Genomic DNA, 17031 nt, shown 5'->3' with positions numbered 1-17031 from the left:
TTATCATCATTATAACGACCATAAAATTTGCAAAATACTAACGTTAGACGAGACTGCTGAAACCCTTGAAACATCTACTTGTTTGTCAGTAGCCTGTCTCGATTTAAACTGATCATAAGCAGAACAAGCTCTTGCGTATCGAATCAGTTGAGAGAAAATAAAGAAGCTGTAATTATTCCGATTGTTATAAAGTTCACATCTTAGTTTGCCATTAACATCTATGTTCAATAATAGACATAAGAAGGAAGCAGATACGGACGATTCTGGTGTATTTTAATTTGAATACACTACGATCTATGAAATCGACATATAAATGATAATTGTTAATAAATAAAACATCCTCGATATATCTAATTGTCGAGGTGAAGGCCACGGTATGCGATTTTTATTTATCCTTATGTAATAATAATAATAGTGATTGGTTTAATAATGATTGGTTTTATATAGCGCCCTATCCAGCGTATGCTGCTCAAAGCGCTTTACAATAATCAATGTACATCATTACCACGGCAGACCTTATATCAATCTAAAACTTTCTCAGCCTCCTAGGAAGCATACAGTGCAAGCTGCCATTACAAGCACTAGAGTACTAACATTCTAACAATATCTTTCACTGTCTATAGTCAGGTACCCCTTTTACACTTAGGTGGAGTGAGGAAATTCATGTAAAGTAGCAGCTTTGGAATAAATTCTGCCTCGCAAGAATTTAACTTATGAATATACGGGCAATTGCTTCACAGACAAATCTAACATCTCAATAAGACACGCCTTATTGTGATGATCATGTTGACTAATAGTGCTGTTCGTTCCACTGTCTCTTAGTGATGTTAAGTATAATACATCATTATTCAACGGAGATGGTTTCACATATAAATGAACATCAAACTAATCAATTCACATATAAAATCCCAAATTCTGTAAGTGACACCCAATAAAGCAGGTACAAATTGTGGATTGTACGAATTTTAACAGAATAATCAAAAGCAAATGACTGTTATTTCCGAAAATGTCTTTCAACACATTTATAATTGAAATAGGATTAATGTTGTATACCAGGGATCTTCCTTTCTTAATCTAATAACATTCTCCTTTCCTGGACTACTTTGTCCAATACGGTTTGCTGTTGGGTGGAACTAAGATGATTTGTTATTCCATAAAAACCTACGTTTGCCTGGTGAGGATGTGGCGCTTGAGGAGGGTATGGCCGGTCGACCGGGGACGCTTACTCCTCCTAGGCACCTGATCCCACCTCTGGTGTGTCCAGGGGTTCGTGTTTGCCCAACTATTTATTTTGTATTGCTTATGGGAATTATGAGATTGATCACTGTTCGTTATAGTCACCTTTCACGTTAAAAGCAAGATAGAGAAACACTGTTTACGGTATTTATATTCTAGAAATTTTCGTGTTAGCCTTGCTATGAAAATTTATGTCTGCTACTAGTGACTAAGCATATATCATTCTTACAAAATGATTACATCAAGTTTCAAAATGCTCTAATCTATTAATGAGCTAATGTCTTTATGAAAGGAAAATACGCTAAAATCATTATTTCATTATTATGCAATTGCAAATTAAAAGACAGGTTATCAGATTCACCTTTCTTATATCTTGCTACTACGGATTTCTAGCAGGAATAAGATGTAGGAAATTAATCATAAACATTTTGTAGTATATAAACCTCAAATTCTTTCAACAAGTGTGCATTCCAATTGTCCTGGTAGTGTCACACATCTTATCTTATCTAATTGCGTATAAACCCGATAGATCTATTCCAGTCATGAATTTCCTCTGGCGGATGTTCATTCTTCTTCCCCTGGCACACTGTAAGATGAGTCTATTTTCTGATATTTGAAATATTACAGACCATGGGCGTTTACGAGTTTTAGGGCAAAAAAAAAAAAAAAATGAAAATTGTAAAAATGATAGCCGAAAACTGGAAAAACTCTTCAGATCCGATGTAGATGTCATTGGTATTTGCAAACAACTTGTGTAACCCTTTGATTATATATAAAGTTGTTTGACATATATATATATGGGGACATTTACAGGGTTTGAGGCTAAATTTATTTTTTAATGGAAAATTTCATCAGATCCTATATAGATATCATGGACCTTTGAAAATAATTATTTCTAAAGTATGCAATCCTTTAACCGTGAATCATATTATTTGACATTGATGCAGAGACCTTTTCAAATTTTAGGACAAAACGTGAAATTTGTTATTTAAGTATTGTTAAAAAATGGAGAATTTTACAAACACAATATGTACATTTGTAAACATGCATTTTGCTTTAAAGAAAACGTAACCCCTTGTTTATATATCAAGTTGTTTGACATTAAGGCAAGGTGTATATATGAATTACTGAGTTATTTGTAAAAAAAAAAAACATCTTTGCAGGCAGCATTAACATAGATTGCAAATAGCAGTGTCAAGCTCTAGCGTCTTTGAGTAACTTCTACTGTGATCTAACATATTTAATAGTGTAATTAACACAGTACTTCTTGTCAGATGGTGCATTGTCAGCTCAAACGTGAGGTGTTTGCCCTTGATAAAAAGATTGGTTGTCTGATACGATATGAGAGAGAAATGAAATGAGATATGCTATACGCATGTATTCAGAGATTATGGAGAGGGGTCATGATAGGTTATTGCATGTCCATTTTTTTGGCAGTCAAAAATCAACCTTTTGATTACCATAGCAGATTTTTTGACTTGAAAGCGCTAACGCAAATGTAGACTAAATTGCTTGATGAGTAACAACAAATGCAGAATATATAAGTCCGCCCTTTGGGAGTTTTCAAAAATACAATTTAGCTACCAAATTTTCTTTTTGTTTGATTTCAGGTTTCATTTTCTGTAATCAATGTTATTTGGGATATTTGAGTACTGTCATACTCTCAACCATGTTATTCTACACAATATCCATCTCCATATATTCGGATAAAGTCAAATGCGTGTCCTTGATGCTCAAGAATTATATCATTTTTAGTTTCTGACTCGTTTTAATGATCAAACTCGGTGAATCTTTTTCTACATGTTGGATAAAACATCGCCTCTTCTGCAACCAAATCAATATATCGAAATTTACTTATAATTGCCTCGTGGGGATCTGGGTTAGAATTGGTTCTCAGTACCCCTTGCGGGTCGTAAGAGGCGACTAAATTTTGCAGTCTTTCGGATAAGACCGCAAAAACTGAGGCCACGTGTCACAGCAGATGTGGCACGATAACGATCACCCCTTGTTTTAAGGCCGTAAGCGCCGAGCATAGGCCTTGCAGCTCTTCGCCAGCAATGGTGATGTCTACATATGAGTGAAAATTTCCCGAGCGTCTCGCAATCAACCAACAAACTGTTGTGTCATAGTGTACAGTTATTGACTGGGTTCGAGGACAATCCGTTCGAGGGTCAAACAAAACAGCTGTTGTCCGAGGACCCAGTTAATAACTGTTTTGTTATACACCCTCATTTTTAAGGTTGTTTTACTAGGTGCACGATCTGGTTTGTTGACTTACAACGGGACAGTGTGATTGCGTACAATTATCACCGATTCCACTAGTTTAAAAGAAAATATACCTAACATCTTAATTGATAATTATATTTTTCATGCATCTGCTCTGCTTTTCATCAACTAAATTCTGTATTTCATCACCAGTCAAATCAGTGAACCTCGCCATTAGCCTACGTAAACAAATCAGCAGACCCAAGAATCATGTGACTTGCCTATAGCTTTAACACGAATAAAATAAAAATAAGTAAACTTCATCTTATACAATTGATTCTAGAAAATGAACAAATAATTTTTCTATGTTCTTGTTGTCCCTACCTTGAAGAATTAAATGAATTTCATCTTCCGTTGCTGTCGCAAAATGTGCATTCGCCATTTCTTTTTATCCAAACGGCACGAAAAGATAACTCGAGTTAGCGCCATATGACGTCATCGGTCAACAGTCTTTTTTAACAGTCGATTTTAACAGTTCCCGGTCCAACAGTCGCCAGAACAGTCGAAATGTTGGACTTTTTTTGGTAAGGCGTTACATAGGAACTGTTTTATAGGGGTATAACAATCACTTTTATTCTTTGCAGAGTTTTTAATGGCTTCTTGTACTGTTTTAGTCATTTTACCAGTTCGTGTTTCCCCCTTGTATTTGAGCTTATTTATTACAAATAGACATTTATAGGTGGGGGAAAGTGCCGATAGTAAACAAAGGTTGAATGAACGTCTCTTACAGTTCACTCGATTCCGCACAACTTCGTCAATGTTTAAGTTTTACTTCTAGTAACTAATATTTGTAAACAACAGCGATAGAAGTCATGTAAGGCACCATTTCAAGCCCATGGCTTGTAAATAATCTATGACTATCATTTTATTATTCTAGGGACTCTGTCTTCTAATCTTTTGAAAACTTTGCTCCGTGAAAGATTCTTTGTCATTATCCTCTACATTCTATCCATAATGTATGATGCATTTTTATTCTTGATGTTGATAGGACAATGTATTTATCTATTTTACAGTTGTAGAATATAATTCATTAATACAAATAATTTTTAAAAAAATTGGTGCATTGTTTGTAATATATTCGATTCCCAATAGTCAAGCCATTATTTATCAGGGTTTCCTCCATGTTTGCATGTATACTCAAAAAGTAACCGATGTACTTTCTTTAGGAACACTTCTAGTATACTGGTCCCCAAAATATGGCGCTAAAATGTGTGCCGCCGAAGGAGGTTTAGTTTAAATAAATAAATATATATATTTATTATATACTTTCAATTTCATCTCTTCTTTTTTCTTTAAAAGTTTGCGGGCATATATCACACGATATATGCCCGGAAACATTCCGGCCCGCAAACATTACGTCACAATCAAATTTCTACGCCGTTAATTTTCAAATTTTTCGTGTTTTTCATCTTTTACTCAGTTAAACCGATAAAGTTATTGTTAAAAATAAAATTATTGTTAGTTTCTAAATGAAATTGAAAGTATATAATAAAAAGGTTATACACTTTGTATGGGAAATATGACGACCTCGTTTTTTGTCGCGAACGGACCTCGCAAGCTCGTTCCGTCTACGCGCCAAAAAACTCGGTCCTCATACTTTCCCATACAAAGTCTATAACCTATAAATATATATATATATATATACATGTATACATGTATACATACATACATACATACATATATATATATATATATATATATATACGATCGCGTAAGCGATCAGTAAAATCGCTAAATCACAAAAATAAGCCCACATTCTAATTCCTTCTTAAAAATTAAATTTAAAATCTGTTTTTTAAATCAGTTTTTAAAATCTGAAATGAAAAATAATGCAAGAAGACGTACATTTTTTGTTCCAAAATAAATGGAATCTGTTCAGCAAAATGGTCACGTGCGCTTTGTATACGTAATTCTCATGAATATTCGTATGATACGACGTCACTCGCAGGTGTTGATGTAAACAAACTGAACAGCTGATTTGCTATGAAATGCCCCTAAAACTGAAAGATTTTTTTCCATTTGTGTTGATGTAAGAAAGTTGATTCACTAATTAATAGGATTACCTTTATCTATTTTGATAAATTTGGACGGCAAAATCTGTGGCAGCTGTGACAACGGGAAATTTGGATTAAGAAAGGATTCGTCATATTCAAGCGACGGATTTGTATGCAGATGTTCTAACAAAATCTGCAACAAAACTTTTTCCATCGGGACTGGTAGTTGGTTTAAAAAGTACAAATTAACGCTGGAAAAGGTTCTGTTAATAACATATTTCTGGGTAAAACTTTCGTGAGAAACGAACTTGAAATTGCAAGTCAAACTGTTGTTGATTGGTATAATTATTCCAGAGAAGTGTGTACCTGCATTTTAGAGAAGAATTCAGAAAAAAAAATAGGAGAAGTGGGAAAATTTGTTGAAATTGGTGAAAGTAAATTTGGTAAAAGTAAATTTCATAAGGGACGGAAAGTTGACGGTGTCTGGGTTTTTTGGTGGCATTGAAAGGGAGATGAAAAGACGCTTTTTTTTAAAAAATTTTTTTTTTTTTTTACAACAGTGGTAGATAGAACACGAGAAACTCTGCTTGAAATAATAAAAGCCAACATGCAGCCCGGTACAACTATAATCAGCGATTGCTGGAAAGCTTATGTTATTCTTGATAAAGAAGGGTTCGAAAATTCAAAAGTAAATCATTCTGTAAACTTTGTAGATCCCAATACAGGGACACACACACCAATACTATAGAATCTACTTGGCGTGCATTAAAAAAGTCATTACCAGTCAGCGGCACAGTTAACTAAATCTCTGTACGATACTTATTTTAGTCAGAACTGCATCCGAAAAAAATATCTTACAGACTGCCAAGATCAATTCCTTAAATTTCTAGAACTCGTTAAATCTGTATATGACCACTCGATATTCGTACCCAACCTTCATTAAAGCGAAAGGAACTCTTGATTGCCAAACAACGACCGATGAGAGTTCTTCAACATCTCGATCTGATTATTGCAAACAACAGCTTAGATGATTTTATGTTGTAAGGTAGGCAATTTTAAACTACTGTATATTTGGTTTGTTGGGGGCTGCCGCCCCAAAGCCCCCGCTTAGTATACTCAAACGCTGTTGGGCTTTTATTTTTATCGCACGATTTTCATTGCTCGGCATCCGAGGCGAAATTAATGCAAATGGCGGCGTGTTTACATTCCGTTAAGCAACGGCAAGGGAAATAACTGTTCATGCACAGTCGCGTGCTTTTGGGGACCGGTATACTAGACACTTCCCTTTCTTTTTATTGATTACATACATTAGTGAGTTTCCATACATTAAATATATCGCAAGAAGACAAGGAAATGTGGACTGATTTTTATGTCGAAAATTATATTTAGGAATTAACTCAATATTTGTATACATGTATATCACATAAAGATAGGGCCTATGGATGATAATATCTAGAAAATGAACCGTTTATCACTGTTTATTCAGTACTGAACATGGTGATAGGTACATGTTGTTTTGGGAATACATGAAGTATAATATCGTAGCCATGAATGAAATGTACCCATGAAAATTGTATTTTGTAGACATTTAAAATATTTACCACTTTCCATATTACACTATCTTGGATAGTAAATGTAATCAGTGATTAGCTTGGCCAGTCATCAAATTTCACCAAGGTTGTGAGCAACCCAGTCCTGGTCATATATCTAATCGTCGAGAATTTTGCGAAAAAATTAGTAAAATCATCAGGCATACCTAAGATTATCCAGTTCTCGTGTGCACCGTAGGCTGCATGCCGAATCGTATCTTTGGTTAGCACAGAGTTGAGCATATGACGAATCTAGTCGCACAAAAGCTAACGCTATGAGACTATTAGTTATATCTAACGTCTGAGCAATGGGGTCCTGATCCATTGAGGGTGTTAATAAAAACCCCAAGAAGTTCTTTAAAATCGTAGGGTAATCTGCCTTGCATAGATATTACCGAACTGCAATCGGTGGATCAACCATTAAAGTATAATCAAGTAACGTTCATTTTATATCAAATTTAGATATAAATCATATAATTTCGTACGATAAAACGACCATCAATACATATCCCGTCGGATTTTATTCAGGTGCCCTAGATAGCAGAGGGACACACTTCCTCATTGCCTTTCTAGACAACGTGGCAAGTAAGCATCAAGATATTGGTCCTGTGATATTCATCACCACAGCCAGCAACACACCGGTTCATGTTCACGTGACTTCACCTGGTACTTTAAAACCCTACGTCAACCAAAGGTTTGTAGTTATCCGTGGAGTGGTACATCAACTAGCGGTCAGCCCTGACTTCCGGTTAGATCACACTGAGATGTCTCACAAGGCTATAGAGATAACGGCAGATGAGGAAATAGTTGTGTACGGGGTTAACAGAGAAGTTCATTCGGACGATGGATACCTTGCTCTGCCTACTGACGTCCTAGGGTCAGAATATTACACCATATCTTACGCGCCATCATATCATTATTGTGTCTTTGCCGTTATTGCTACAGAAAACAACACTCATGTCGCCATTAAACTTCCAAGTCACAGAAATGTCAGTGTTTCTTACAGACATCACACTTATCACAGAAACCAGTGGATTAATGTCACCATGAATAGATATGATACCTTTCAGATTAGTTCTGTTGGAGATCTCACCGGAAGTCACGTCATTTCTGATTATCCCGTAGGTGTCATCAGCGGGAATAAAAAAACAATTGTTGGCAATACTGGAACTACGCGTGATCACTTGGCTGAGATGTTACTGCCCGTTAGAGCGTGGGGCAAAAACTTTGTCACTGTACCAATTCCTGAAAGAAACGTGGGAGATCTTTTCCGTTTCGTAGCCAGTCAAGACAACACTGAAGTCAATATCACTGGTAAAATTAACGGCACCATTTTCTCTGATCACTTTATAATCCCCCATGCTGGAAGTCACGTACAGAAGATGTACAGTTCGTTTCTGTATTCTCACGTGGTCGCCAGTAAACCAATCGCCTTGTACGAGTTCTCAGTGACGGAGACCAGCCACGAAAACTCCGACCCTTCCCTGATCACTGTTCCACCCATTGAGCAATACGCGAGAGATTATACCTTCACTACTCCCAAATATTCCCTAGGACAGTATCAAAACTATTTCATGTTTGTCACTGACGCCAAACACAAAGGTGGTCTACTACTTGACGGACATCGATTACCCCACAACCAGAAATACGTACACATTCCTGGAATCCATCTTGTGGGAGGGTACATCAATATTACCGTAGGGACTCACACCGTCACCCATACCAACCCTAACATCGCCATAGGGGGAATCCTATTCGGCAGAGCCAGTAAGGAATCTTATGGATTTCCCATCGGATTATTGGTGGCACCTTTGAATTCTGTGAGGCTTTCTACATTACTATTTCACACCTGGTGTTATCAATCAGGTGGAAGAATTAATCACTTCAATGATAATGGCGTTTAGAAGCAAACCAACCACTACACTGCACCAGCAATGTCTTATCATCAAAATTTAACGTTTTAATCATGATTATTATCTCTGATCTTTATAATGAAGGGATATGACGCCTCATCGATGATAAGAGGGGATGGAATCGACAATGATTGTGATGGAGAGGTAGATGAAGAGCACTGCGACGGGAAAGGTAATATACTGTGACATAAGTAGAGCCACCAAGATTTGTCATCTGTCGGAAAAGGTAACGGATTATGATTTCTGGTGTGCATTGTAATTTGAAGCAATTCATGTGGGGTTTCAAAGATTGGTGGTTTTTTTCGAACTCGACAGATAAGGAAATGAAATCTATGTAGAATACAATTATTTCGTGCCTACTCGGGAAACAGTTAAAACTATTGTCCCATGGTAATGACTCGTACCTCGGTACAATAGTTTTGATTGTTTCCCGAGTAGACATGAAAAATCGGGCAATAGTTTCTCACGTGACCGGGAAACAGTTCGTCGCTTGATTGGGTAATTAGTACGTCACGAGATGAACTGTTTCACCCCTGCTCATTTTGTGTACCTTTCTCTGCTGATTAAAGTTGAAAACAGAAAAAATATGTAATGTCAATTTATATACCGTTTTGCGGTTTTCCGTGGGGTTATGATTTTGTCTTATTTTAGCTGTTAGATACATGTAGCTTTGCGCCAAAATTTCACTCGCCAAATATGCACCCAATTGCGACTTCAGAATTTGAAAGAGAGACAACTCTTCCCTCTACGCCAAAATTTATTCCGCTAAAATTATTAGCATACCTTTCAGCCAAATTTTAGACCCGCAGAATAAACCCGCTATACGGTAGTAGATTGATTAAGGTTGTGATTGCAAGGCATCACGTGGTGTATTCATGTAGTATCTAAAAAGAAACTATTTTCGTTTTCGATTCCGGAATACGTGAAGCGCTTAAGCATCAGTAATAATGACAGACGATGGAAACAAAGACTTGTTAGCTATAACCAGACACAGGATAAAGTGAAAATATATTTAGAAATATACAAAGAAAATACAATACAAATGAAAAATCCCTTATGTTTTAATTATCTCCATGACGTCACAATACACAGTTTACATCGGATGAGATATACTTCCCGCGTTTGTAACATACACTTCCAGAGCATGAATATACAGTAATTTTAAACAGAAAGTAATAAAAATATCTCCAAAGCAAAAGTACTATCATTCTATATGGAATAAATTCAATAATAACATCAAAACATTTTTATAGTTTTAATACGAGTTAAAATAAATGCATGTAAGGTGAAGATAACGAATAGTGATCAATTTCATAACTCCTATAAGCAATACAAAATAGATAGTTGGGCAAATACGGACCCCTGGACACACCAGAGGTGGGATCAGGTGCCTAGGAGGAGTAAGCATTCCCTGTCGACCGGTCACACCCGCCGTGAGCCCTATATCTTGATCAGGTAAACGGAGTTATCCGCAGTCAAAAGCAGTGTGCCAAGAACGGCTTAACGATCGTTATGAAACACGTCAGACAGCATTTGACCCAATGCGAGATTGTACTGACGAAGTAGATCGTTATAACGACCATAGAATTTGCGAAATGCTGACTTCAATCGAGACTGTTGAAATCCCGGTACCATCAACTTGTTTGTCAGTAGCTTACCTCGATTTAAAAACTTACTATACACAGAACAAGATCTTGCATATCGAATCAGTTGAGATATATAAACACCATATGCAGGTGATAATGGAATATTGCTACATAAATATGGGAAGTTGACGATGGAGAAGCTGAAATCATTCCGTTTGTCATACAGTTGAGTTGTCAGTTTGCCGTTAATGTAAGATACATATTTATTGAAATTATCACCACAGCATTTATGTAAGGAGGGGTAACAATAGTGATTATAGCGCCATAGTAAACTTGAAAACTAACATTGATACTTTCAGGAAAAATTCCTACTAACATATGTTAAAACATATTAGAAAAAAAATTCATTGGTCATTAATTTCTCAGGGGGTGCAAATAATTCTGATTTGGTGAATAATTGCCTTCTAAAAATTGCGAAATTGCTCATAAGCAGCCCTGCTTCTACTTCATAGGAAAATAAAGGGACATATTAATACAAATTATATATCTTTTAAGGCTTTAACTTAAATTTGATATAAAATTTGTATCACTTACCCCTTTTGTATCATTTTTAAACACCATCTGAAATACCCGTACCATTTATTACGGAAAGTCGACAAGAGGGGTTACTATGACAACCATGGCGTCAAAATTTTCGTGAAAACCATATATGATACTTTCATAATGAGTTACAGATATTATCAACTACAAAATACGTAAAAATCAAAAATCAAAAAAAAAAGAAAAAAGAAAAAGAAAAAAAAAAAGAAAGAAGATTTAAATTCAATAACCCATGCAATCACTACCTTAAGCAATAGATAGTTCTGTTGTAGGTTTAATTGCATTATCTTTATAATCTTATCGAGGATTTCCTCGAATGTAGCAATGGAGAAGAATGTTAATATTCTGATTAACCAATAAACATGTCTGTTTCAGATAACGACGGCGACGGGAGGATAGATGAAGACTGCATGGGCGAAGAAATTAGTAAGCGTTTGTCATACTAGAATTTCAGACTTCTTATTGAAAAGAGAATTATATTGCCCAAGCGAAGAAATTAGTAAGGAAGAGTTTGGCATACTACAATTCAAGACTTCTGTCATACCGATTGTTAGAACGTCCATGACACTCTTATTTTGATTACGGATAACTCCGACTACCTGATCAAAATATGTGCTCACGGCGGGTGTGACCGGTCGACAGGGGATGCTTATTCCTCCTAGACACTTGATCCCACCTCTGGTATATCCAGGGGTCTGTGTTTGTCCAACATTCCATTTTGTGTTGCTTATAGGAATGAGATTGATCACAGTTTGTTATTTTCACCTTTCTTACTGTAAAACCAATTTTATAGACTAATCTAATTGTCTTTAGTCAGATATTACAATTATATCTGCGATTCAGTTTCTTTAAAAAAAAATCTTTATCTATTCTTAATTCACTTCGCTGCTTATACATGACGTAAAGACTCGATCTGCCATTGATTTATTTTCAGCTAGTAGTGTAATTGGATGAAGAGGACATCTTAAACAAGTGAAATATATCAGTGCATTTGATGCAATGAAAAAATGACGATAATTGAATTATGTTTGCGAAGTTCATGAAAGTATGAACTGCATTGTATTTGACAGTGTGAAAATAAATCCTCATCAGACTGGTCTATATCTAGTCTTAAGAAACATGTACCTTTAAGTGGAAATTGTCAGAGGAAAGCCCTCAATGAAAAAAGATGTTTTTGAAAAATATTTTCCGAATCATCGAGGGGTTTAAGTTGCGACAACTGAGTGTGTAATTCCGCGCCCCGGTCCACTGACTTCTAACGAAGTAAAGTGTGGTTCCATTTAACAAATACGGCTTCTGGCGAAGTTAGAGAACATGAACTGTGGTCCAGCTGAACATGTCATTACTGGTTACATGTATCTCAATATAGTTGAAAATGATTACTTGATCACTTACTTATTTCAAATGGTCCGAAAGTCAACGAGCCGCGATTGTTCAACTGGCAATAAAACTCTGTGTTTAGTAAATCAAGAGGGATGAGAGATTACATGATGAATCCAATACGGATTGGGTCTAACTAAGAAAGTTCGTAAGAACATTGCCTTTGTGTGTAAGGCTCGTTATATCAACTGTATTTAAGCAAATATGCTACACAAGAGAAATTTGATATGGATGAAAAGTGGAGGATATGTACAATAATATTTTGAAATTAGATATTTTCAAATTTACTTTATTTAGTCATGAAATGCAGTTTTAGTAGAAAGCAACCTGAAAAAATTAAAACCCCTTCTGGACTCGACCCCGCGATCTACAGTTCAGCACTCGACGTGTGTTACACCGGCGACAATTTGGGATGGGCACCGATTTGGGGTTTCTTATGTAACACCTCAAATAGTCGCCTGTTCCAAATCGCCGGCGCCGATTTGGTCATTGACCCACACCTGGAATTTTCGTCCCCCTTGCTGCAACTATTTGGAAACTTCTTTGTTAATTCCTTTTCCTCTCCTCTTTCTTCTTCTTCTGTGATCCAACTACCAGTATGACCGCAAAAGGTTCTCTGGACCTATGAACAAGACATTTACTTCGGCTTTTACTTGTTCTATTGTATATATTTTCTAAAAAGATTGATTATCATCACAGTATTTGTTGTTGTTTTGGTTGGTAGTGGTGTTGTTACTATTGAGAGAGTCGTATTTGTTGTTGTTTTGGTTGGTAGTGGTGTTGTTACTATTGAAAGAGTCGTATTTGTTGTTGGTTTGGTTGGTAGTGGTGTTGTTACTATTGAGAGAGTTGTATTTGTTGTTGTTTTAGTTGGTAGTGGTGTTGTTATTATTGAAAGAGTCATATTTGTTGTTGTTTTGGTTGGAAGTGGTGTTGTTACTATTGAGAGAGTCGTATTTGTTGTTGTTTTGGTTGGTAGTGGTGTTGTTACTATTGAGAGAGTCGTATTTGTTGTTGTTTTGGTTGGTAGTGGTGTTGTTACTATTGAGAGAGTCGTATTTGTTGTTGTTGTTGTTGTTTTGGTTGGTAGTGATGTTGTTACTATTGAGAGAGTCGTATTTGTTGTAGTTTTGGTTGGTAGTGGTGTTGTTACTATTGAGAGAGTCGTATTTGTTGTTGTTTTGGTTGGTAGTGGTGTTGTTACTATTGAGAGAGTCGTATTTGTTGTAGTTTTGGTTGGTAGTGGTGTTGTTACTATTGAGAGAGTCGTATTTGTTGTTGTTTTGGTTTGTAGTGGTGTTGTTACTATTGAGAGAGTCGTATTTGTTGTAGTTTTGGTTGGTAGTGGTGTTGTTACTATTGAGAGAGTCGTGTTTGTTGTTGTTGTTTTGGTTGGTAGTGGTGTTGTTACTATTGAGAGAGTCGTATTTGTTGTTGTTTTGGTTGGTAGTGGTGTTGCTACTATTGAGAGAGTCGTATTTGTTGTTGTTTTGGTTGGTAGTGGTGTTGTTACTATTGAGAGAGTCGTATTTGTTGTTGTTTTGGTTGGTAGTGGTGTTGTTACTATTGAGAGAGTCGTATTTGTTGTTGTTTTGGTTGGTAGTGGTGTTGTTACTATTGAGAGAGTCGTATTTGTTGTTATTTTGGTTGGTAGTGGTGTTGTTACTATTGAGAGAGTCGTATTTGTTGTTGTTTTGGTTTGGTAGTGGTGTTGTTACTATTGAGAGATAGAGAGGATATGTCCGACTATGAATCATTTTGCCTTTTGTTGTAGGGTCATTCTGCTGATCATGGGGTTAATAGGTTTTGTACACCGCAGATTTGTTAGTGACCCCATATTATATTAAATTACGTCTGTTAGTCGCCGTTTGGACACTCGTAAAAACATTGAGAAACACCCACCCTTCCTCTTTATTTTTCAATATTTTTTGTTTACCTCGTTTCGCGCGCTCTTTATATATATCTATCTCGTTGCGCGCGCTCTCTTTTTCTCTATCTATCTTATCTATCTATCTATCATATTGAAAACTGTTCAAATCGCTATGGATAATGACTAATAAAAAAACCCCTGACTGCTTGTGTTTTTTGTTGTTGTTGATGATGAAGATGACGACGACGACAACGATAAATAATAATGGTGGCAATTGTGGTGGTGGTAGTGGTGGTGTTGTTGATGATACATTGCATTTATCGCATCACACTTCTCACCAGGATGACAGCTCAGTGCGCTCTCACGCATTCACAAACAAACAACAAGACAATAAGTCATTCAAATCTATTGCCAGACAAAATAATTAATCAATGGCTACTGCAAAATTCAAACGTGGTTGGTTCCTTTTAATTTGTGCATAAGATATCACCATGTCTTTATTGCACATGCGCCAGACGGCCGAATTGAAGTTTGACTGGGTGGGATGTAACTTCAAGTTATATGTCACATCAATCTGATTAAGATAAGATCTTTGATTAGTTCCGTTATTGTTATGTCGCTACATAGCGACATAACAATAACATAGCGGATCAAAGATCTTATTCTAATCAGATTGTATGTCACATGCATCATCCTATCAAATGGTTGGTTTCATTTCAATCGTTCGTGATATATTTTTTCATTGCGCATGCGCCAGTTAGCCAACTTGAAATTTGATTTAACGGGATGTAACTTTGGGTTAATTATTACCTCCCTACCATATTTGGTTGATTTCACTCAAGTCGATCTTGAGATATCGTGAACAACATACCCGACCCATCGACTAACCGACTGAGACAAAGGCGAAATTTGTGGTTTTGACGGGCAGATATTGGCCGGGGATATGATTTATTTTAAAAAAAACCAAACCAAACAACAACCAAAAAAAAAACCCCAAAAACAAAAAACAAAACAAAAAACAAACAAGAACTCCCGTTTGGATCAACAGTTTTCAAAGAACGTTACATATTGGTAAAGAACATTCATTGCTCTCTTGGTTGATATGAGTTTGAGAAATTACGTCGGATATTATGCAAATTAATAGGGTTTGTGTGACAACACCCAAGAGAAAAGGCTCGTTCTGGCTATGGTAAAGTATTACCAGACAATATGTCTGGTAATACAAAATGTATTACTTTTTATTACGTTTTTGACTTGACAATTTCTTTTTACCTTTAAAAATGTTCGTCTGCTTAAAACATGAGTAGCTCAAATCATTGTTTTTGTTACTGCTTTTAATGCGAAATTTTTTACCGTACTGTTTAATTGCACTAGCTTTGCGTGAAACTAATCTCTCTCTCTCTCTCTCTCTCTCTCTCTCTCTCTCTGTAAAAAAAGTAAATGCACAAACAAACAAATAAATGAAACCTATGCGCTTAGTCCCATATAACCTACATGCATAATTTCAGCTCAATCGGTTCACAAACATCTGAGTGACAGTCGGAAATAGTTCGCTATGATCACAGCTCTTGGCGCTTTGAGCTCGCGATCAAGATCTTTCATGTTACGGGAAGCACATGCCAGGGACACACGTAACACACAAATCGGTTCATAAACACCTGAGATATTGCAGAGTTGCTGAAAATTGTGCACAGCTCGCGGTGCTTTAAGCTTTCATTGCAGAATTCTCATTTTTGGGAGGCATGCAAAGGCGGATCCAGCGCCGGCGCGCCGGACCCCCCCCCCCCCCCTCTGATTCGTTATTACAAACGCCCACAAAAGAGCAAACTATACGTATGTAGACGTTATATGTTCATTATCTAAATGAAAAAGAACCCACTCTCTTATTGGCACAATTTCGTTAGCTTCCTGCACCCCCATCAGTGCAAAGCTTCAAGGCAACCCCAACCTTCTACTGCCCCCCCCCCCCCCGTTATGAAATTCCTGGATCCGCCAGAGGGTCACTTGTAATCTACATACAAACTTTTAGCCCAATAGGTCGACGAACACCAGAGACATACAGTTCGGCCATCGCGAATCCCATATTAGACCGCGCTCCCCCCGCGGTATGTTAATCCTTCCCGCGCTATCCCTCCGCGGGATTTCATCGCGGGGCAGATTTACAACGCCGCGGTGTGAAGTACCGTTATTTACCTGTTAGGACAAACTAACTGTACGATAGCTATTTTATTCGTCGGCAGAAAATGAGTACGGCTTGCTTATGGACAGCTATCTCGCATTACATACCGGTATATTAAAAAAATCATTTTAGAAAAAATGAAAAATAAAATCAGGGACCTACTAAAACCAGATATACTTAGGATTTAGCATATTTAATACACCTCCAATTTTTTTTTTATTCTAACCCCCCCAACCCCAACCAACCCCCCCCCCCCCCAAAAAAATCAAAAAAAATAAAAATAAAAAAAAACCAACAAAAAAAACCCCCCAGCATTTAATTTGGTTTTTTAATAGTATTTTATGCTACATTTAATGATAAGGATTAGGAGCTGTGTCCTAATAGTTTTTTACAGTGAAAAAATAATACAAATAGATCCA

The 17031-nt window shown here is 36.6% G+C and overlaps 2 protein-coding genes across 2 annotated transcripts; one reads left to right on the top strand and one right to left on the bottom strand.

The window, feature by feature from the left end:
• Positions 1–7288: 7288 nt before the first annotated feature.
• On the top strand, positions 7289–12274 carry LOC130051518 (uncharacterized). The gene is made up of 5 exons (XM_056153487.1): positions 7289–7307; positions 7547–8904; positions 9082–9169; positions 11559–11609; positions 12118–12274. Exons 1-5 carry the CDS (start codon positions 7289–7291, stop codon positions 12135–12137), a joined length of 1536 nt encoding a protein of 511 aa, XP_056009462.1. The 3' UTR covers positions 12138–12274.
• Positions 12275–13109: 835 nt separating this feature from the next.
• On the bottom strand, positions 13110–14320 carry LOC130051517 (GATA zinc finger domain-containing protein 15-like). The gene is made up of 2 exons (XM_056153486.1): positions 13504–14320; positions 13110–13237 (listed from the first exon to the last, which is right to left on the bottom strand). Exons 1-2 carry the CDS (start codon positions 14318–14320, stop codon positions 13110–13112), a joined length of 945 nt encoding a protein of 314 aa, XP_056009461.1.
• Positions 14321–17031: the final 2711 nt, after the last annotated feature.

This window comes from Ostrea edulis, chromosome 2 (assembly GCF_947568905.1).
Source record: "Ostrea edulis chromosome 2, xbOstEdul1.1, whole genome shotgun sequence".
NCBI classification, from domain to species: Eukaryota; Metazoa; Mollusca; class Bivalvia; order Ostreida; family Ostreidae; genus Ostrea; species Ostrea edulis.
Note: the sequence above shows the minus strand (reverse complement) of the source record. Positions and strands in the feature narration are given on the sequence as shown.